This window comes from Lampetra fluviatilis, chromosome 14, assembly GCF_964198595.1.
Source record: "Lampetra fluviatilis chromosome 14, kcLamFluv1.1, whole genome shotgun sequence".
In the NCBI taxonomy this organism is placed as follows: domain Eukaryota; kingdom Metazoa; phylum Chordata; class Hyperoartia; order Petromyzontiformes; family Petromyzontidae; genus Lampetra; species Lampetra fluviatilis.
In genome coordinates, this window is record NC_136288.1 from 9,975,210 (window position 1) to 9,992,251 (window position 17,042).

At 49.8% G+C, this 17,042-nt stretch overlaps 1 protein-coding gene across 1 annotated transcript in view; it reads right to left on the reverse strand.

Annotated features, from left to right (window-relative positions):
• Positions 1–15,869, reverse strand: part of LOC144935857 (fibrocystin-L-like) — a 159,296-nt gene extending 143,427 nt beyond the window's left edge. Inside the window, 5 exon segments of the mRNA XM_078862684.1 lie at positions 1,173–1,281; positions 3,038–3,182; positions 4,960–5,046; positions 8,563–8,737; positions 15,797–15,869. Of these exon segments, the coding sequence (XP_078718810.1) occupies positions 1,173–1,281; positions 3,038–3,182; positions 4,960–5,046; positions 8,563–8,623 (402 nt within the window). The 5' untranslated portion in view covers positions 8,624–8,737; positions 15,797–15,869.
• Positions 15,870–17,042: the final 1,173 nt, after the last annotated feature.

The window sequence follows — 17,042 nt, forward strand, 5'->3', positions numbered from 1 at the left end:
GTCGCGTAGAAGCCAAAGTGCCGTTGATTTTTGCCGAGAACGGCGTTGGCGGCGGCAGTGCTTTTGGAAAGAGCGGTGGCGTTTCGTCAGAGTGAGCCCGACGTGTTAAACTGAGCGATGACCTTTAACTCGAGACTGCATTTTATAGAATTAGCAGGGGAAAAGTTTCACCTTTGGTCGTGCCAACGACCCAAACTCTCTCCCACAGCCACTCTTTCAATTAAGACGTTAGAAGCATGGCTTCTTCCAAAGCGTGAAACGGGCTCCTCGTGCGAAGAGAAGACAGGAAAATGTGTGCGCCCGTTATGATTTTGCTTTTGTGTACGACATGAGGAACGGCTGTTTCTACCAGATTCTACTCGACTATTCTCGTGCATGATGGCAGCGGCAACACGTTCAGGAGCTGAATGGCAATGCCGAGGTCTGCTGGCCACCGAGAGGGCTTCAGAAGAGACGGAGTTTATGTAGTTTTCCAATGCTTCCTTCTCAGCTGTAGGAGCTCAGACCACAGTGATTTATTCTTTGGTTCTTTCGGTAAAGTTACGTATCAAGATAAAATAATAAATTAAATTAAATACTAGAATACTATTATTTTATCTTGATACGTGACTTTACCGAAAGAACCAAAGAATAATTCCTGCAATCACGAAAGCTCCAAATTAAGTTTTCACAGTGATTTAGTTTGGGCTGTATGGCCACAGTCGCACTCTGGCTGTGTCTTTAATTTTCCATCTATGAAGGAGACATGCACATTGGTCTGCTGATTGGATGCGGTTGATGGTCACAGCGGTGTCTTCGAGGAGGAGGAATGTCAAAGCCAAGATGTGTAATGTTTGGGTTTCAAATGAGGTGTTGATTCTGGACTCCCACGTGGTTACGCTCGGTTTGCCGGCATTCAACCAGATCTGGGTGAGATTGTCGGACGGCGACAGAGCAATTCCAGAAGGAGGATCGCAACAAATGTCAAACTAAATAGTTCATGAATTACTTTTCGCAGATGCTGGGTACGAGTACGAGCAAAGCTGTAGATGAGCCTAAAGTGAACTTCTTGAAAATACCAGTTCAACAAAATGAGAGGCTTGTTTTAAATTCAAACAAAGATTACATCACATTTTCATCTGGTGCATGTTAGTCAGGATCCAGGCTTTGCAGACAGCCGGGGGTAAACTCACGTTGAAGGTGCACTTCCATTTCTTATCAACGCCGTTGCAGATGTCCTGCTTGTGGACAGGCACCGAGTCGACGGTCACTTGCACGCTGTACTTGTCTTCCAGTAGCGGCCTACAGCAGCGGGCACGACAGGCAGCAGCAAACCCCCTTCTTTAGCACGTGTCCTGCACAACGCAGCGTCACGCGGATGGTCGCGCAGCCCACGTTGCGATTCGCAAGAAAACGTTGGGCCTCGGGCACAATGACCCGACCGAATCTGTGTCGTTAAGACCCCTCCACCACCTGACACAGCCCAACAATTCGTTCTTACTGTGAGGTCACGACACCCATTTAAGAAGTCGGGCTGGATGATGGTGTTCATTCTGGCTTCCCGCATCTTGTCCTGACGACGCTTGCCGTGGTCTCAAGTGAAACGTCGCACATCCCAATCGCTGATAAACCCGGGTTGTGAACATCATTCAACTCTCCGGCGTGAGCTGAAATGACGACAATCTGCGCATTAAAATGCACGCGGGCGCGACAATTCATTTTTGCGTGGCAGTGTTCTATTCTTTTCACGTGGTTTAGTGGTAAACCACACAAAGACAAGGATCCCCCGTAAAGCCTTAACAAACTGTAGGGGCAAGTGCTATTAGCGAGCCATTGAGGGGGTGAGTGGCCAAAACCACGCCTGGCCGCCTTTGTCTCCCCAGTGGCGATGTTTAGACATCGCACCAGGTACTCCTTTGAGGCCGAGTCGACCTAGAGGAGGCCCAGTACCAGTTCAGATAATCGTCACTGGTGTTGTTGGCCGTGAGCAGGAATCGAACCCGGGTCGCCAGGTTTGTAGTGCAGCGCGCTAGCCGCTACACTACCGTTCCCCACAAACCATACACACTAACTCTCACACACACTCTCACCACACTCACTTTCACACATGCTCAAATACACTCACTCTCACACTCACTCACTCTCACACACTCTCTCACCACACTCACTTTCACACACGCTCAAATACACTCACTCTCACACTCACTCACTCTCACACACTCTCTCACCACACTCACTTTCACACACGCTCAAATACACTCACTCTCACACTCACTCACTCTCACACACACTCTCACACACACTCTCACCACACTCACTTTCACACACACACTCACTCCCACTCACTCACACACTCACTCTCACACACACTCTCACCACACTCGATTTCACACACACTCAAATACATTCACTCTCACACTCACTCACTCTCACACACTCTCTCACCACACTCACTTTCACACACGCTCAAATACACTCACTCTCACACGCACTCTCACCACACTCACTCTCACACACACTCATTCACTCTCACACACACTCTCACACACACTCTCACCACACTCACTTTCACACACACACTCACTCCCACTCACTCACACACTCACTCTCACACACACACTCACCACACTCACTCTCACACACACTCTCACCACACTCACTCTCACACACACTCATTCACTCTCACACACACTCTCACACACACTCTCTCACACACACTCTCACACACACTCACACTCACTTTCACACTCTCACACACACTCTCACACACACTCACACTCACTTTCACACTCTCACACACACTCTCACCACACTCACTTTCACACACACACTCACTCCCACTCACTCCCACTCACTTTCACATACTCACTCTCACACACACTCTCACCACACTCACTTTCACACACACACACTCACACACACTCACACTCACTCTCACTCACTCAGACTGCCATTTCCCCTAAACACCGCGGCATACCGGCGCACACCGCCGCCCATCGCGGAGCAACAACGCACGGGATGAGGCTGCCATGAGCAGCGCGGGTGAAGGCCGACAGACCGTGTGTAGCAGATGATGATGTTCTCGTGGCTCGAGTCCTTCTCCACGTCGCATGCCACCGAGTGCCTCCATGACACCAGGAACACGGCGTTGCCCAGCTGCGAGTCCCCGTCGCCGAAGCTCACCTGGCTCTCCTGGGCGAAACCTGTGCACTCCCGTGCCAGCCAAACGCCGTCGCACTCATTGAGTCTCACGGCTAAAACTAAACTATTTTATTTTTAAATCCTTTATATTAAGTTCACTTGCTTGCTTGCTTGCTTAGGACCGTGCAAATCTTTCGATCGTTTTATAACCCACTTCCCGTGATCCAATCGAGCTGACATGTTCCACACAGACTCGTTGTGCGTGACAATTAATGTTCGTGAAATTTTTTTTCCAAAATTTTACACTTTTTAGGACTAAAATATTATATTTAATTACCAATTGCTTAATGGTGCAATGCAATCATCTGACCCATAGGTGGCAGCCATCTCAAGCCAGAGGACGAGAGGACTCTCGCCGCCACGCATATAAAGGATTTAGAGTGAAAAACTTTGTTTTTACGGGTTATACTTATTACCAGGTAAGGTCCACGGGGCTATGTAGCTCGTTTTCTGAAGCGACCCTAGTCATATTTGATAGCTCAACGAAGTGGCTTATCACGTGGAAATTTAAAGCGGCCAAATAATTTAAACGCATGTTTCTAAATGTGGATGGACAGACTGGAGCTCCTGGAGCAAAATCCACGCGACCACGGAGAGAGAGAGAGACACGCAAACTCCAAATATTCAGATGTCAGGGTCCGGTCGAACTCACGACCTCCTGCATACCAGGCGAAGTAGTTAACATCTCGCTACCGTGGCATCTAACGCCTTCACCCGGTATGTTCTGGAGCTCGGCGCGTTGACTTCATGCGCGAGGCACGTTCGTGCAGTGCAGGTGACATAGCCGAGCGGTGTGATGATTTAAGCACGTTAAACTTTTTTCGCACAGTACCTAGCTAACCATGCTAATCGGAGGTATTAGAAAAGGACAACAAACTAAACACTGAAAGCAGTTCTAAATAAATAACTTTTCAACCTAGATTTGAAAGTGAATAGCTCCAGTGGCTTCCTAATATCGGAAGGAAGATCGTTCCAGACGGCCGTAGAAGCACAACTGAACGCGTGCAATGCGGTGGCCATCTTTGTTCACTTACCAGCCAAAAGCCACTGCTACTGTGAGGATGACCGCAATTTGCGTGACGGTTTAATACGCAGGGAGGTGGGTGAGCTTTGTGCATTTGTGGCTCGTTCCAAAGATTCCGCGGTTCAAATTGTAGGCGAGGCTGCCCTGGCAAATGCTGCGTGAAGTAGCAAGCGCCATTCCGCTTCACTCGCAGTGGAAGTGAATGTCCCCGTGACGTCACTTGAAGAAGAGGAGGCCATTGTGTGCCGACGCCATGATCCACATTTTCCAAGTTTTGAAAAAATCACGGGAAACGTACGGCGACCGTCTCTCCCTTGCGAAAAAACTTAGCGGGACCCTCCCTAAAAAAAGTCTTGAGACTCCTTCAGTCTTTACTGGGTAAACAAGTGTAAAGGAGAGCCGACACAAGATTGCAGGGGGTTCGTCTTTCAATCCTTTTCTCGTTCCCGCCAAAGGCCCCTTCTTCCCGCCCGTTCTCCCCTTATATCTCCTCGATTACCCCTCCCACTAACCCTCCTATTGGTGGGAATCCTTCCCCTGACACCCCTACACAAGCATAACAATATACTAACGTGCACCGATTACGCAACCTTCACAATGTCTCCAGGCACCATGATGATATAAAATAAAAACGATACATTACCCGGTATACTCTACCAGGGGCAGAAACTACTTTTAAACATTCCATGAGCAAGAGGCAGCCATTCCAGAAAGTCTGAGCATCCTATCCATGCCGACCGCCAGAAGCCACTCACCGGTGCCAGAGATGGTGAGTCGCGTGGCTCCGTTCACACTTCCGTAGCGCGGCTCGACGTCGAAGACCTGGGGCCGAGCCTGCACCACTGTGCACAGCAGCAGGAGAAACGGACACGGCATTGTGATAGCTTCTTGCTCGGAAGAGTTCATTTGATATCGAGCTGTGGAATTTGGCATTGGAGATGTCTGGTGGCAATGGTGGCCCATGGTTTATTGATGAACTCATTCACTGCAGTCACTCGCTCACCGGCGGTCGGCCACCTCCTCATCGCTCTTCTATCGCGACTACCATGGCGGTTACTGTTCTCGTGAACTTCACTCAGTGATCCTTCCATCCATATCGGGGACTCGGTCTACCAGACACTCACTGTTTCGTCTCATCCACCACACACTGTATTGAAGCAGCTACAATGCAGGTCACAAAACAAGACACTTACTCAGTCACCCACCCACTCACCACACTGCAGGTGACTCACTCACCCACCCACTCAACCACCCACTCACCACACTGCAGGTTACTCACTCACCCACCCACTCAACCACCCACTCACCACACTGCAGGTTACTCACTGACCCATCCACTCAACCACCCACTCACCACACTGCTGATTAACTCACTCACCCACCCACTCAACCACCCACTCACCACACTGCAGGTAAATCACTCACCCACCCACTCAACCACCCACTCACCACACTGCTGATTAACTCACTCACCCACCCACTCAACCACCCACTCACCACACTGCAGGTTACTCACTCACCCACCCACTCAACCACCCACTCACCACACTGCTGATTAACTCACTCACCCACCCACTCAACCACCAACTCACCACACTGCTGATTAACTCACTCACCCACCCACTCAACCACCCACTCACCACACTGCAGGTTACTCACTCACCCACCCACTCAACCACCCACTCACCACACTGCAGGTTACTCACTCACCCACCCACTCAACCACCCACTCACCACACTGCAGGTTACTCACTCACCCACCCACTCAACCACCCACTCACCACACTGTTTGTAACTCACTCACCCACTCACTCACCCACCCACTCAACCACCCACTCACCACACTGCTTGTAAATCACTCACCCACCCACTCAACCACCCACTCACCACACTGCTTGTAAATCACTCACCCACCCACTCAACCACCCACTCACCACACTGCTTGTAAATCACTCACCCACCCACTCAACCACCCACTCACCAATTCAACCACCAAAAACTTAGGTCACACGAAACTTATCATTCTGCTTCTTCCCTCGCTTCCTCGTCTCTATTCCCCAAGCTCTTACATTCAAAAATATTATTGCTCAATTCAAGTAACGTGTTGACTCTTCTCCGTTACAGCTTTAAGAGTGCTGTTTGTTTGCAATGTTCAAAGTGCTATTTTGCCACTTGACATTTTGGGCATTTGGGCCTGCGCTCAGAAAAAATAAACACGATGATATGATATTCTTAGGTTTTTTCGGTAAAGTCACGTAGGTAAAACATTAAAATTAATAAAAGTAAAATAAAATAAAAATCACGACGTTTCGGAGGCAACACAAGCCTCCGTCTTCAGGTGGAACCGTCACAGCCACGACAGCTGTATCAAGTAAATGAGAGATTGCAGGAGCTACCACTCCGTTTATATAATGGTTGGAGAGGGGGGGAAGGGCCAAGTACAGCACACTTTTTATTCATATGGTAAGGTGAGGCTTAAGAGGGTGAGCCTTTGGCTCACCCTCTTACCTACGTAACTTTACCGAAAAAACCTAAGAATATGAATCCTTGCAGTCACGAAAGCTTCAAATCTAGAAACGATGATATGAACCTTATGGCGGGACCCCGGGGTCCCATAAGCCGCCGGCTCTCGCATAAACATTCTATTATAATGTTAACACAAACTTTGCTCTTTTTCACCAATGGGTTTGAAGGATGGTGGCAAGTGTTGTCTTGTTAAACTATGCATTTAAAACTGAAAACTACTTACCTGCAGTACCTCAATTTAAAGCCACTATCGAAAAAATAATTTACACCCCTCTGTCAATAATCGTGTTTCTCAGTGTGGATTTGGGAACACACTTTGTAAACAGGATATAAAATAGTACGCGTTTTCAATGCGCTGTTCATATTGTAACAAGCGTTTATACCAATGTTATTCTACAGAGTAGTGGGTCGCCGCTCCTCTTATCCGCATTGATACGAGCGGTATGTGGGGACTACGGCTTAACCGCAAAAAAACCTATCTGCCCAAATGCATACGGACAAGAGAAGTATTATCGAACAGGAGGAATTAATGGTGCAACGCATCTGATCTGTTAAATATCTGCAGGTAATAAGATTGTCATCGATTGATCCTGGCTGCAGACATTGGTAGGTCACAAATAATAATGAAGATAAGAGAGCAGTTTCAATGTATTATGCATGCCGTGGTGACAAATAAAGGACTTAAGTCATGTAGGCAGTTTGAGTAGCTTTGTATAAGACTTATGATCCTGCCCATACCCGAGCATGGAGTGCATTCGCTTGTTCAGCTCTTCTGTGCATTCGTCCTCGCTGCGCTTGGACACGACATGACAACAGAATGATCCGCGTCAGGTAGGACGCGGCGTTTATGTGCGCAGCAGAGGTCGCAAACAGGTTTTGATTCCTTACCCGTACCCGGCCGCACCAGGGTCGCAAATGGGTACCCGTTCCTTACCCGTACCCGTACCCTACCCGAAATGAGTGACAAACGGTTACTCACCAGTGACTCACGGCCTACCCGTGCCCGTACCCGGCCGCACCAGGGTCGCAAACGGGTAACCGTACCCGTACCTGGCCGGGTACGGGTAGCCGGGTATCGGGTAGGGTACGGGTATCGGGTAGGGTACGGGTATCGGGTACCCGATTGCGACCTCTGGTGCGCGGTGGGACGGAGTCGCCAAAAATTGACCTCCATTTATTCGGGACCCCGCGATCCCGCCATAAGGTTCATATATTGCTTTTTGATATCTGATGCATGGTAAAGGTGATTCGACCGTTATGAAATACGACTTAACCTGCCCTATCGTGTGCAGCACGTGATAAGCAAAGGGAAAAGACCGATGCCGTAATGTCGAGCGCGATATGTAATCGGCGACGTTTCGGGCTATGTCCCTTCTTATGTTTACATATTTTCGGCCCACCGTGTTGTTGACGAGTGCGCCGAGTGGCTTTGGCAACCGTGCACCACTGCCGATGTGGCAGCATCACCAAATAATACATTGTGGAGAATAAATCAAGAGTGAGTTTAACACGTAGGCTTTCATCATCTGGCGAATTGCCCGATGATGCTGGATGCAATTACCAGCGAAACGTCACAGTACTCAAATTGTAAATGTTGTGGTTTCACGCTTCAACACACCGGTGGGCTAAAGCAGTGAACTATTTGTCTTTTGTCAACGTGACACTTTTTTACTGATCGGCCGTGTCGGGTGGTGGAGGGTTACGACACATTTATAAATAACGCGATCTAACACCCAAAAACGTTGATTATGAAATCAAGAGTGGCTTTGAAATCTGTAAACTTTGAGGATGGACGGACGAGGCCTCCCCGGAGGGCCGTGTGGGTGGCTCACAGGCGGCGTGCAGGAGCAGAGACAGGGCCCACGTGACCCCGCACTGCGCGCCGGGGCCCATGGTGTGCTTCGTGGGGCAGCTGCCGCCCTCCTCGCGGGACACGGCCGCTCGCTCGGCACGCTCCTGCCGTAGACGACTTCCTCGAACGTCACGGACGTTTTGCGCTTGGCGTTTCTGAGAATGAAAACATGTTTTCGCCCATTATTCTGAGTTGCCCAACGTGCTCGGCGCCACGGGTTCACTGCAGCTGTGCGGCAATCGTGACCACCCCCGCTGCGGTGAAGCCAACCTTCACAAGATCGATAACTCAACGAATTTCCCAAGCAGTTTTAGACATTACAAACGGTCGCATTTTGCAATTCCATTCGCGGCGTGTCTGTCCAGACGTGAAGACCACGATGTATGCAATCGATCCGAGCCACTTCCTGTTGGTGCTCATCTCCTATTTACAGCCCTGCAGAGCCAATGGTGGAAATTCCCCATTCATATGGCAGGGGTTAGTTTATCCACAGGACGCCGTTGTTGACGTGCCGAAGAGAGACTGTAGGAGATTTCTGTCGGCGGAACTCTCCACAAACCGAACCACGCTCTCTCCACGCGTCGGGCGCCCCCTCCGTGCCATGACTCTTGATGCTGTGAACTCCTCTTATCTGTAGCCCTATTACCTTCGACTCCCATTATCTGTGGGAGCTGTCTCCCCGACAGACCTGGCCTTCACCTGAGGACGGCTGCTTGCGTAGTGGTCGAAACGTCGTGAGAATTATTTTATTATGTTTTATTTTTATTATTTCCCTTCTACGTGACTTTACCGAAAGAACCAAGAAGATGGGTCCATGATTGTTTGCGGCCCCTATCCTCCAATTCACCAAGATTTCGTCGAGTTTCCTGTCCTCTCTCTAACACCTAGCCTGGCAACAAGTGTCGTGGTGACGCCGTCGCCGCCACTTAATTGCCAACGGCCGCCGCTGTTCTTGTGTTTTTTTCATTTCATTGTCCGCTTATCGATTCGAAAATATCGCCGCGACAGTGCAGCGGTTGCGAGGAGGCGCTGCTCAGGAGTGCGCGTGTCTGGACGAGTCACGTGGCTGCTCTGGACACAGCGCCCTGCTGCGGCAGACGCACGAGGAACGCCGAATAGTCTCCCCCGCACAGGCTGGCCGATTCATCACCAGGACATTTTGTTGTTTACAAACTTCCACCTCGTTCTAGGTGACTTTACTTTTGCTGTGGTTGTCCCACCTGATGACGGACGCTTGTGTTGCGCACGAAACGAGCGTGATTTAATGTATTTTATTTTATACCCACGTGACTTTACCGAAAGAACCAAAGAGTATGGATCCCTGCAGTCACGAAAGCTTCAAATCAAGATGAGATTTCACATTGTTGTTATTGCACGTGGGGGTTTTTGTTGTTATTTTTTTCTGTTCTTGTTGTTGTGTGGGAGTGTGGTTAGGCGCACGTCTTCAGCACAGCGCGCGAGCTCTTTTTACACAACACACTCGTCAGCTGCAGTATTTCACATTTGCATTTTTTCCATTCATGTCCAAGGCAGCGCGATGCGATCTCCTCGACTGTTATGAAACATACAAGTGGCGTTTATACAGTCGGCTAACTGTATTTCTTAGGCAGTAAGGGGCCGTCCATAAACGACGTCACACGGCGTCACAAAAAGTCAGACACCCCCTCAAATATGACGTCACAAAGCTCTGCCCCCCCCCCCCCCCCAAAAAAATAAAACATGCCTTAAATCGCTTTAAACTATTGTCATTGTAGTGCGTATTTAATGTGGCGCTGCACTCTGATGTTGTAGGAGAAAACATTTATTAAAAAGTCAATTCAATTAAGTAGAACGTGTTGTCTATATTTATTTAAAGTTGCGCATTTTGATGTGATGTCACATTTCTCCCCCCCCCCCCTCGTCACACATCGTCACAAATGTCTGACCCCCTTCCCTAGGTGGGTGACGTCATTTATGGACGGCCCCTAATGACAGGCAGGATGCCTACTGTTTGACTGGCTATATCCAATGAGGTACCGTGCAAGATGTTACGCCTCGGCTGTTCCTACTCTAACTAAACCTTTTTTTTAGCAGGTAATGCCCATGGAGCTATGAGCTCGTTTGCAGAGGTGATCTCGCCACACAGTATAGCTCATCGAAGTGGCCTATTACGTGTGGGAATTTAAAGCGGCCAAATATACTTAACGAAATACACGCTAAATTTCGATTTAAAGCTTTCGTGACTGCAGGGATTCATCTTCTTGGTTCTTTCGGTAAAGTCACATAGAATGGAAATAATAAAATAATAAAAATACAACATTATAAAATAATTTTATTATGTTTTATTTTAATAAAACATAAAAAAAATAAAACATAATAAAATAATTTTGTTATGTTTAATTTACTTTATTTTATTATTTCCATTCTACGTGACTTTACCGAAAGAACCAAGAAGAGAAATACACGTTTTCAAATGTGAAGGGAAAACCCGGAGGATCGACTCGGAGAAAAATCCACGCGACTACGGGAACTACATGCAAACTCCATGTTTACAGGTCCCGTATCAGCGTCGGAATCGAGCCCACGTACCTCCTACATACTCAGCGAGGCAGATCACATCTCGTCACCGAAGCCCGCGCGCGAGTTTGTTTCGGCCAGCCCTGATGGGAGCCACCAGGCCGGCTCTGCTCACGGAGCTCACCGCAGTCACGCAACTCGGGCGTGGGAGCAACCACCGCCACTGACGCAGCTGACGTGCAGCTGGCCAAGGGGTTGTAATTCCTCCACCTTCTGGCTGCTGCTTAGGCCTCGGCAAGGTAAGGTAATTGTACCCTTTTTACCGGGTAAAAGGGTAAAGGTAAAGGTGTCGACATGCCAAGGGGTAAGGGTAAAGGGTAGGGTAAAAGGTAGGCTCGTTGCTTTTTACCTTTTACCTTACCTGCTAAAGTGTAAAAGGTAAGGGTAGAGTGATTGTATTGTATTAAATACAATACAATCACTCTAAAGGTAGGCTCGTTGTTTTTACACTTTTATCTTACCTTGCCGAGGCCTACTGCTGCTGCTGCTATTTGAAGCCCACGTAACGTTGCATGCAGGGTGAGCGCTCTCATTTCCTTTTATCAACATTCACCGTGAACCCCACAAACAGCACGTTGTGAAGGACCCAAAGCAGAATATGCCTGGGCTTGATCTTCCGCGAAGCTCAAGCTCCACCCTAAACCACATCCACTGCAAAAACCGTGGCAGATGCAGATAGCTAATGTACAATTGGAAAATTAAAAACTCTTCAGTAGCGTGCGACTGTGGTCATTCGGGACAGACCGTACAACTTATAACGACGCAACGCCCCGATCCACAAATACAATGGAGACATCGCAGCGATACACTCCGCTGCTGGCTCCTGACACGTTTGTCTGACTTGGACACGTGAATGTGGAGTTGTCGTTGTTGCTCTTCGTCTACATCAGCCGCGCAAAAGAAGAACCGCGAACACCCTTGTTGATGGCACTTCATAGATATTGAGGCCGAGCCAGTAAACACACCAGATGCCGCGGCTCCTCAAAGCAAGTGGAGTGATGATGTCCTGCACCACGCAGGTCAAACCACAAAACACATTCCTGCGGAGGGAGCTATTAGGAACGTTGGGTTGCTCGGTTAATGGCCAGGGTCAATGGCGGCGTGGTGTATTCCGCAAATATGCTCGACTTTCTGGAACGAATTAACAAGGTATACCGAGGTACCACTGTATTGGGGCCGTGCCTGACCGACTGCCGTACCGCTGAGCTGACAAATGTCGTCGTCGTCGTTACTTCGCCACTGCACGGACGCTTTATATTCCCGCACAGGATGGCAGCAGCAGCAGCAGCAGCCGTAGCATCGGTGTGGTTCAGGAGCCTGATGCCAAAGTGGATGGTTTGCTGCTGTTGCTGCTAGCCACGACGAGAGGGCTTCAGGTTAGAGAGTTTCTTGTGGTGTTGCTACCGCAATGCGTTGGCGTAAGAGAATTTGCCATCCGCAGGAATTCCTTTGTTGGACTTAATGTGGGCGCACAGCCACGGAATTGCTTGCATTTTTTTAAATCGTCTACCGTGAAATGTGAGAAAAAAAATCTCAACACATTCGTCAATAATAACACTTAACAGGGAAAAGATTGTTACAGACGATGTTTTGGGCAATGTCCCTTCTTCGTGGCACATTCGATCAGAGAGATGCCAGGGTTGGAAATGTACGTATGCACGTGTGTTGAACTTCTTTCACGGCGTACGTAGCCAACCGTGCGAATCTAAAACGTGCGCGATCGTGTTCAGAACATAAGGCGATGGGGGTGACACGAGTCCGAATCACAGAGCAGCGCGTCTCGAGCGGGCGCAGATGACACGCGGCATTTACTTTGCATCAAATTCGAGCGCCTGTGCACGGCGATAGAACAACAGCGCTCCCTTGTTCGCGTGCGGCCAGCGACCGGCTCGCAATGAATGGGCGAGCTTGTTCCGATGAGCAAGGTGAACATCGTTCCCATGGAGATGATCAAACAGCGCCGAGGAGCGGAGGAACTTGCGCGCGGCGCGCTCCGATGAGACCCGAGGAGTCGAGGCGAAACGTCGCGAAGTGATTAATGCGACGGTGAGGTCGCTGCTACCGCCGCTGACGCCGCTGCTGCTGCTGCGTTGGGCAGTGGTGCACTGATAACAAACCACTGTCTACATTCTCTTAGGTTTTTTCGGTAAAGTCACGTAGGTAAAAATTTAAAATTCAAATTAATAAAAGTTAAATATAATAATAAATCACGACGTTTCGGAGGCAACACAAGTCTCCGTCATCAGGTGAGACCGTCACAGCTAGATTTGCTGTTTTAAGTGATTTGCTGTATAAAGTGATACAGTAAATCTAGCTGTGACGGTCCCACCTGATGACAGAGACTTGTGTTGCCTCCGAAACGTCGTGATTTTTATTTTATTTTTAATTTGACTTTTATTAATTATAATTTTTTACCTACGTGACTTTACCGAAAGAACCTAAGAATATGAATCCTTGCAGTCACGAAAGCTTCAAATCTAGAACTGTCCACATTCTCCAATAATAACACCGTGGCCTTAATGAGGATATATATGTCATGGATGATGTTCCGATCCGATCGCCCTTCATAGCACATACACGAGGGCCATTTCCCGAAACGTCGCCTATTATTTATTTTGTTAATTTTAAGCCCACGGTGATGTGTGGAGTTTCGGTAGAAGCGTGCATTTAGCGGCCGTGTGGAACCCCCACACTGCACGGAGTGTGGGTGACGGGGTGAACAAGGACCACCAACACGGCGGGTGGACACGCGGCGCTCGGACTCACAGAGGTGGACACCGCGCTGAGAGACTCAAGCTGAGAGCGAGAGGGCGGCTTTCATCCAGCAGTGGAGTGACGTCGGGATGAATGTCCGATCACTTCGCATAGATCAATACGGTACCGAACACCATCGTAAAATCGAACGCTCCGCCAAGCACCGATCCATCCCCCGGTGACTTACGGAGATCCACTGACCGGCATAGAGAAACGACTCACAGACTTCGCAACTAGACATACAGTCCACTATATATTCCCATACAAACACATAGACTCACGCAGAGACCTACAGACTCTTACAGAGAGACATGTAGACTCGAATAAAGACCCACAGGCTCACGTAGACCCTCACCGAATGACATGGAGTCCAACAGCGTGATGCGAGCTGTAAACTGAACTTTAAAAATGTTTAACCACTTAGCTCCGTAGCTATTTTTCTGAAGCGACCTGGCCACAAACGATAGCTCAACCAAAGTGGTTTGCCGTCACCACGTGACAACCAAAGTGGCTTGCCGTCACCACGTGACAACCAAAGTGGCTTGCCATCACCACGTGACAACCAAAGTGGCTTGCCGTCACCACGTGACAACTAAAATGGCTTGCCGTCACCACGTGACAACCAAAGTGGCTTGCCGTCACCACGTGCACAACCAAAGTGGCTTGCCGTCACCACGTGACAACCAAAGTGGCTTGCCGTCACCACGTGCACAACCAAAGTGGCTTGCCGTCACCACGTGACAACCAAAGTGACTTGCCGTCACCACGTGACAACCAAAGTGGCTTGCAATCACCACGTGACAACCAAAGTGACTTGCCATCACCACGTGACAACCAACGTGGCTTGCCGTCACCACGTGACAACCAAAGTGGCTTGCCGTCACCACGTGACAACCAAAGTGGCTTGCCGTCACCACGTGGACAACCAAAGTGGCTTGCCGTCACCACGTGACAACCAAAGTGGCTTGCCGTCACCACGTGACAACCAAAGTGGCTTGCCGTCACCACGTGACAACCAAAGTGACTTGCCGTCACCACGTGGACAACCAAAGTGGCTTGCCGTCACCACGTGACAACCAAAGTGGCTTGCCGTCACCACATGACAACCAAAGTGACTTCGCCGTCACCACGTGACAACCAAAGTAACTTCGCCGTCACCACGTGGACAACCAAAGTGGCTTGCCGTCACCACGTGCACAACCAAAGTGACTTGCCGTCACCACGTGACAACCAAAGTGACTTGCCGTCACCACGTGACAACCAAAGTGACTTGCCGTCACCACGTGACAACCAAAGTGGCTTGCCGTCACCACGTGACAACCAAAGTGGCTTGCCGTCACCACGTGCACAACCAAAGTGACTTGCCGTCACCACGTGGACAACCAAAGTGGATTGCCGTCACCACGTGACAACCAAAGTGGCTTGCCGTCACCACGTGACAACCAAAGTGGCTTGCCGTCACCACGTGACAACCAAAGTGACTTGCCATCACCACGTGCACAACCAAAGTGGCTTGCCGTCACCACGTGGACAGTCATAGCAGCCGCATGCTCCAAACCAGGAGTCGGCAATCAAAGCGACAAGACGTGCCATTTGTTTCGATTTCGGTATAAACAAAACTCAAGATATCAAGATCCGCAGTACGAGAAGGGAGGTCCTTCATAACTAACGAGTCGCGAAGCAGCGGTCTTTAAAGAGCCGCATGCGGCTGGGGAGTCGCGGGTTGCCTAAACCCCGCCACTCTCGACGCAACTTTCTAAACCAGAGGAGCAAATACACAGCAGCAGCAGGCGTCAGGGTCGGCACCCGAACCCACGACGTCCTGCATACCAGGCGAGGTAGTTAACATCTCGCCACCACTGGAGGTGTCTCCCCATTGCTTGCGAAGGGCAGCGCTGCCTCACCTCTTTCTCTCTCTCTCGTCCCGCACCTGATCCGCTCTGCGCTCCGTCTCAGCGCGGCTCTGCATGGGGTCCCCACTTATGCCCACAGGCGCTCTCCCCCCCCCCCTTGGGCCAGGGGGCGAGGGGTGGAGGGGGTTGGTGGTCGTTCCGTGCCGGGGCCACCCTCCCCCGTGTCGCGATAGAATGTCACGGGGTGAGTCCCCTCCTCTTTCTCGCGGCATCAGAGCTGTACGCGAGTGCTTGGGCTCGTGAGTTTCACAAACAGGACACAGACAAACTTCCCCCATGTAGCCTTTAGCAGACTCTTTGAGGGAAGTGATGTTAATAATTGCCTATGACGGGGGTGGGTGACCAACACCACACCCGGCCGCCTTCGTTTCTCCGGTGCTGTTGTGTGACGCACGGCACCGGACGTTAATTTAAGGCTGAGTCGACCTTGGGGTGGCCCAGCACGGGATTCAAATTTTCGCCACCGTTATTGATCGTGAGTGGGACTCGAGCTCGGATCGCCGTGTCCCGTCGCGCAGCGCTGCGCCACCGCTCCCCGCAGCTGAGACGGAAGAAGATTCGCGCGCATAGAGAGACGCTGGAGCGAACTACGCCCGTGAAGCCCCCCCCACTACCCCCTCCCCCGAGATCGATTCCCAGCCACGGCTAACATCAGTGGTCTTACGCCCCCCCCACCACCACCACCACTCCATCCACACTCTTCACCAAACCGCACTGAGCTGCGTGGTGAGTGAGGTATTGGTGCAACAACCCCGCTTGATGACGACACCTCGTGTGGAGGCGTTCGTCCAGCTGCGAACTGATTCACAAGAAAAATTGTTTTCTCTGCAATGAGCATTGAGTAAATGGCGCTCGTCTCCTGTTTACTCTACGGAGCCATGGAGGAAATGAATCATTCCTATGGTAGAGGCGAGTCTATCATAGAACAACCGCTGTTGACTTCCCCTCCAAAGTAGTACTCGTTTTATCGACCCCAGAGCGGTGATGGGCTGAGTCAACCCCTCAACCAGAATTTGAACTCGCAACCTTCCGATTAGGAGTAACTCGCTGTATCGCTGAGCCACCTGGTTCGCTAAACGGCTCTACTATATGATTATCGCAACTATTCTAGATCATAATTGTTTTTTTTACCCTTCTATCTGGCAACAAAACTGACACCTTTTTACAAGGAGTCATGTTTGCATAGACCACAATACCTGCAGTCATAATGCAAACAAAAAACATAACTCTGATAATG